The sequence below is a fragment of the Saccoglossus kowalevskii genome, chromosome 9 (assembly GCF_978046115.1).
Source record: "Saccoglossus kowalevskii chromosome 9, keSacKowa6.1, whole genome shotgun sequence".
In the NCBI taxonomy this organism is placed as follows: Eukaryota; Metazoa; Hemichordata; class Enteropneusta; family Harrimaniidae; genus Saccoglossus; species Saccoglossus kowalevskii.
Window position 1 is genome coordinate 34,183,594 of NC_140649.1, and position 7,218 is coordinate 34,190,811.

The 7,218-nt window shown below is 33.1% G+C and overlaps 1 protein-coding gene across 2 annotated transcripts in view; it reads left to right on the top strand.

Annotated features, from left to right (window-relative positions):
* Positions 1–6,969, top strand: part of LOC100375071 (serine/threonine-protein kinase NIM1-like) — a 67,153-nt gene extending 60,184 nt beyond the window's left edge. For both annotated transcript variants that reach the window (XM_085503440.1, XM_002734450.4), the window contains exon 4: positions 779–6,969. In XM_085503440.1, coding sequence (XP_085359566.1) covers positions 779–1,525 — 747 coding nt within the window. In that variant the 3' untranslated portion in view covers positions 1,526–6,969. The remainder of the gene's footprint in view (positions 1–778) is intronic.
* The last annotated feature ends 249 nt before the right edge of the window (positions 6,970–7,218 follow it).

The following is a 7,218-nucleotide window of genomic DNA, read 5'->3' on the forward strand; positions in this document are numbered from 1 at the left end:
TAGAATGTCACATAGATGCCTATGACATCCTATAGTGTGTATGTTTGCATAAATCTGAATAGGTAATGAGATATTACTAGCACTGTTCCTAGGCATATAGCTAGTAGAATGTCACATAGATGTCTATGACATCCCATAGTGTGTGATGTTTGCATAAATCTGAATAGATAATGAGATATTACTAGCATTGTAGCTAGACATACAGTAAGTAGAATGTCACATAGATGTCTATGACATCCCATAGTGTGTGATGTTTGCATGAATCTGAATAGGTAATGAGATATTACTAGCATCATACCTAGGCATCTAGTGAGTGGAATGTCACATAGATGTCTATGACATCCTATAGTGTGTAATGTTTGCATGAATCTGAATAGGTAATGAGATATTACTAGCATCATACCTAGGCATCTAGTGAGTGGAATGACACATATATGTCTATGACATCCCATAGTGTGTGATGTTTGCATAAATCTGAATAGGTAATGAGATATTACTAGCACTGTTCCTAGGCATATAGTGAGTGGAATGTCACATAGATGCCTATGACATCCCATAGTGTGTAATGTTTGCATAAATCTGAATAGGTAATGAGATATGACCAGCATATGGCAAGTGAAAATTAAGCTACATATACTGTTTCCTTGCTTGTTTGAATAAATTTAATCCAGCTCATTTGAAAAAAAAAGTTTTGATTTTTATAACAACTGAAGTTTCTTAGCACACAAGAATAGAGTGAGTCATCTGAGTTAATTTGTTTATTTTTTTTTTCCTGCAGCATGGGAAGTTTATCATACACCGAGATTTGAAAGCTGAGAATGTGTTTTATGCCACAAATGGACTTGTTAAAATTGGTGATTTTGGATTCAGTACTGTTTGCAAACCTGGAGAGACCTTGAATACGTTTTGTGGATCTCCTCCTTACGCTGCACCTGAACTTTTTAAAGACGAGAACTACATCGGCCATTGGGTTGATGTATGGGCTATGGGAATAATGTTGTATTTCATGGTAACTGGTCTAATGCCGTTTCGTGCCGAAACTGTAGCTAAGTTGAAAAAATGTATATTGGATGGAACGTACACAATACCGTCCTACGTATCTGAAGACTGTCAGAGCCTAATCAAGTCAATGCTCAAACCATTGCCATCGGACAGGCCATCGCTAAATGATATGAAACGGTCAGCTTGGCTAGAAGGGATAGAGTTCCCCAGAGCTCACCTACAGTACAAGCTGATGCCGCATTTTGATAAATCATCAAGTGCGGAAGAAATCGAAGTGAAATCAGCACTTAAGGATTTAGGAATTGGGGAGGAACACTTGGAACAAACCCGTGATAAGGACTCCAGGAACAGTATCACGGGTACATATCGAATCATTTTGCATCGAATACAGAAGAAAAATTCGGAACCGCCATTGCAGTCGCCTGTGATAAATGACAACAGTCGCAACACAAAGAAACTCAGCAAAGACCAAACAACAAATAACAGAGGCAATAAAGTGTCCAAATTTTGTTCTATTTTATAACAACAATCGTCCGCTCGGGATCCATCCTCGTATATAGTTTGAATAAATTTATTGAACTCTACTTCCGCTTGTATTTTTGCTGACTGAGATAGCTATATTTTCAGAATTTATTTAGATTTTGAAGTCAAGCATTGTTTGTTGTTATTTGGTTTCAAATAATGTGAAAACAAGCTTTTTTTGTCGGCCATAGTTCATTCACGAACCAATCACATGTGCAATCTAAATCACAAATATGCAAATTAATTATTGTTGAGCGACTATCATATATTTATCTATTTGTTAAGTTTGATAAGAAGTGTAAGAATGTCTGTTTCCCCCAGCTTATCCATTCCCAAACATTCCTGTACTTAACAATTTTATCTATGCGTTTCCAATTTTTTTAAGTTTTTAGAGAAATTGCGTTTTCACACCTTTATGTTTCTTTTTAAAACAGGGTAAAGCAAAGATTTTTGGTTTTGTTTTTTTCCACTAATCATTTAACTCTATAATATTAACTTTTGTCAACTTGATGCTGTAGCAAATGAATGATTACATAGATTTACTTTTAAATTAACAACAACAACAACAAGTACATGAAAATGTTGGCAGCAAAATGTATGCATTCTAAAGTTTAAAAATTGTAGGACATGTAGGCCTGATATTCTCCATATTTAGTGTTAGGGTTAAACCTAATCTTATTAACACCTTACATCAGTCGAGGCTTACTTTTAACATAAGGCCATTGTTGTATGGCTGCAGGTGTACATTTTCTACATCTGCATGACTATGCAAAAATGCTCTGGAGGGATTTGTCAACCAATTAAAGCATGCATATAAAACATGTTGCTTTTAAAAGTGGCCTGTAACACAAGTTATAATTGGTTGGTTGTTGTGGTTGTATTTTATACATGACCAGAACCTTTACTGTAAGATTTCAGTCAGATTGGGTAAAGCCAATGGTAGACATCATGTCGGTACAACCGAAAGATCTCTCAAATGGTAGCATGTTATCGGGACAGCCAAAATATCTCTCAAATGGTCAACATTCTATCAGTATAGATGAAAGATTTCTCCAAAGGTAGATATACTTACTATCGGTACAGCCGAAAGACTGTAGGGATAATTGAATTAATATTCATAAGGTTCATTTACATAATGCTTCACTGGAGAATTGATTTTTTCATGCTCGCTCTTTTTTTAACATTTAAATTTTTAGTTGTGAAAATATCTCAGGATAGATGTGTGTTTTAGGATATTATATTGTTTATTGCTATACTTTCCCCAGAATTTTTTTAAAATACATGTTTTCCACAGATGTTAACTTAAAGTACATGTTTTTTTATGTGAAAACAAGAATGCTTTCTATGTGTAGTCAACAATGTTTACCTTTAAATCACATATTAATTTAACAAGGTTTTTAAAATGTAGGTCTGAGAGTTTGTCCAAAATTAGTGTACATTTAGTTCTTGTGTATTTAATATTTGTCTGTTTTATAAAAAACATTATATTTAATATGTAACTTTTCAGCTTTTTAAAATAGTGGGGTTGTCGTGACTAAGAATTTGGACTAGAAAAATGAAAAATCAAAATCAAAGCTTAAAAAGATTTTTTTTTTTATTTTGTCGCAATATTCCTATTTTTTGATTTGAAAGTTTGGTTCCTTATTAGTGAAGTGCTGAATGTAGCCATGTTGTCAGAATATTGTGTAATTTGTGTTTTGTTTTGTTTTTATGTTTACACGAGACAATAAATGTGATAATAAATTATTTTATTGGGTTTAAAACAAAATAATTCTAGAAAATGTTGAACCAACAATAAAAAAAAAAAAAAAACTATAGCATTTATGGTGAACTTTTATCACTTCTACAAAATAAAACCAAAAATGTTCAAAGTAAATTATGTTCATTCGAACCAAAATTAAAAACTTTACAATTGATGATTTTCCATCAGACCAAACGTGAAAATTGAATGATTTGATTTTTTTACTTGAATTTCTTTTTTTAGCTCCGCTGTTGACTTTGTCGAGCGGAGCTTATCATATGAATGATTGTCCGGCGTCATCCGTCATTCGTTGGTGTCTGGCGACTGTGTAAATTTTTCACTTTTTCGACTTGTTTTTGAAAACTACAATTCTTATTGCTTTGATACTTGGTGTATATGTACCTTGGGCAGACCTCACTTAGATTTGGTCATTTCGTGATGATATCTTTAACTTAAAGGGCGGCAGTCATCGTGCCGCGTCCTGTTCGATATGAGACTCATAGTGACATAGCTTGTTTCTTATAATTCAATGTCAAAATACCAATCTTTCAAAAGGGAATATTGAGTTGAGATACCCCTACTTCATCAAAATTGACTATCAGCCAAAGTTCATAGCACATAATTAAGGCCAGACTTTTTTTATTTCTTGTTTCTTGAGTTTTTATGAGGCAAATTTTTTGAGGAGGGCAAAAAAAAAAAAAATCTTTTTTCCCCATTAGATTTGTGTGATTCTCAAAGAATTGTAAGTGAGATTATTGATCGGAAAGAAGAAATGGAATAAAATTTTATGTATAATCTTGTTTCTCATCTGCGCGAGACGTCTGTACTTTGATCATGATACTCCAACGAAAATGCAACTTGGATTTGTTATGCGGCAGGCGAAAAAAAATGAAGACAAAAATAATTTTTTTTTAGTAAATTTTTGCACTTACAATTCGGCAGGCGCGAGAAATTACGCTGAAATAAAATGTTATTTTTATTTCATTTTCAGCTCCTGTTCATTCGGTGGGTTCGCGAAACAAGGAATAATAAAAGTCTGGCCTAAGCATTAAAATAATCTCGCAATGAACGGAAAATTATCTGTTCAATGACTGAAAACCAACTTGACGCTAACACAGTGACGACCATAAAGTTCAATTCCATGAACACAATCATCCAATCCTGAACAATTCTGTTGTCATTAATTGAATTTATACCGTAGTACAAAGGACAATGATGATCATAATCCAATCATGGCTGAAATTTTGCAGTTTCTAATTTTTGAGACAATTTCTTCACTTTTTTGTCTGAAAAGAGAACCATAATCAATGATGTTAAAACTTTTACTGAACAAATTTTCTTGCATAAGTCAGCAGTGAATCATTGTTGCTAATCTGTTTTATATTTAAATATGTGCGAGTTGTTTCCACTGATTGTGGTTAAAATCTGGAACTCTTGTTTTGGTAAATTTTTAACAGGATTCTCAAAGAGGGTTTATTTTTTTTAATTAACTGATGTACAAGAAAAAAAGTAGAGCCATGATGTGGCCAAATTTACAAATTTTACAAATTGATATACGTTTTTTTTTTAAATATTTTGAATGTGTTGAGATTATCATACTAATCAGTGGAGAGCTTGATACCTGAGGTGTGTTTCAAATTGTTCTACAAATCAGTGTTTATTAGTTTAGAGTTTAAAATTAGTATTCTATGTTTCTGTTTGCTTTATTAATTGTGATTTTCTTTTTTTAATTTGAGATATTTATACAGCATGGTTATATACACTCCAGTATTTTGTGTAAATTACACACATCATGTTCTGTGACTTCCACATACTCATAATTTCTCATACACTCTGGATTAATATACCCGGGCATTTAAAAACACTGGTGTTTGGTACTACAGTGACCCCTTGCTAAGTCCCTATTGGAACTCCAGCAGTAAAAGTGACTTATGGATGGGTGAACTGAATAACTTTCGCTTAGACGTACTGCATAGATAATGATAGATTGTTTACATTGCAGTGAGTTTTACAAGGCTTTATCAAAGCAATACCAGTCAAGAAATTCACAATTAATTTAAAACCTTGAGCCACAGCCACCTTTTGTAATTTGACAATTAAAATGGGTGTTAATGACATTGACATGGTTTAAAAAACACAGACACTGATTGTCTTATACTGATTCTAAAGCTAAATAACACTGATTGTCTTATACTGATTCTAAAGCTAAATAACACTGATTGTCTTCTACTGATTCTAAAGCTAAATAACACTGATTGTCTTCTACTGATTCTAAAGCTAAATAACACTGATTGTCTTATACTGATTCTAAAGCTAAATAACACTGATTGTCTTCTACTGATTCTAAAGCTAAATAACACTGATTGTCTTATACTGATTCTAAAGCTAAATAACACTGATTGTCTTATACTGATTCTAAAGCTAAATAACACTGATTGTCTTATACTGATTCTAAAGCTAAATAACACTGATTGTCTTATACTGATTCTAAAGCTAAATAACACTGATTGTCTTATACTGATTCTAAAGCTAAATAACACTGATTGTCTTATACTGATTCTAAAGCTAAATAACACTGATTGTTTTATACTGATTCTAAAGCTAAATAACACTGATTGTCTTCTACTGATTCTAAAGCTAAATAACACTGATTGTCTTCTACTGATTCTAAAGCTAAATAACACTGATTGTCTTATACTGATTCTAAAGCTAAAGAACTACATGGAGAAATGAATTGTTAGCTAATTTCTTTCAAAGCTACCACTGGAAAAGACAATCAATTTTTGTTGGGAGCCATTACCCACAACTTGGCTGATATCATGACTTACTGAAGGGGTCATTGTACTTTATATGTACATACATCTTGGTAATTCTCATAAACTCTGGACTTGCATTCCTTGATACTACTTAATATTTCATACATCATGCATACACCCCATGTAAAACTCCATACATGGTATATACGTGCATTACATACAACATTGCCATACACCCTAGTATGTGAATCTTTATACTTTCTGGTATACATGTCTATTACATATGGCATTGCCATACAACCCAGTATGTGAATCTTCATACTTTCTGGTATATACATCCATTACATATGACATTGCCATAGACCCTAGCATGTGAATCTTCATACTTTCTGGTATATACGTTCATTACATATGACATTGCCATACACCCCAGTATGTGAATCTTCATACTTTCTGGTATATACGTTCATTACATATGACATTGCCATACACCCCAGTATGTGAATCTCCATACTTTCTGGTATATACATCCATTACATATGACATTGCCATACACCCCAGTATGTGAATCTCCATACTTTCTGGTATATATCTCCATTACATATGGCATTGCCATACACCCCAGTATGTGAATCTTCATACTTTCTGGTATATACATCCATTACATATGGCATTGCCATACACCCTAGTATGTGAATCTTTATACTTTCTGGTATATACGTCTATTACATATGACATTGCCATACACCCTAGTATGTTTATTGTTTTACACCCATGTCTGTACAGTTTGGGGTATATTTGTACACTTTCCTTTTTTTGTAAAGTAATACTGCATGTAAACAAATCATCGATGTAAATAATTCTACTTGAAAGACTTTTGTAAATATAAATTATTTTACAACTCTGGTAATATTTATGAATCAATAAAGTACAACCCAGAGAGAAGAATATTATTGTTGTTGTTGTTGTATTTTCTATTGCAATTGGTATGCATGTAGGCGTGAGTGGTGCTGGCCGCATAGCACTAGACCCCACTGTGTTGGGTTTGGAGCACCGCAGAGGGCGCAACTCACACAAATTTGTCAGGTCAGTGTGCATGTAAAATGCTATTACCTGCAACAAAATAATTAAAATGTGATACATTTTACTTGAACCCGTGATTGAAATAGTAAATTCACACAAACGCCAATTTTTACA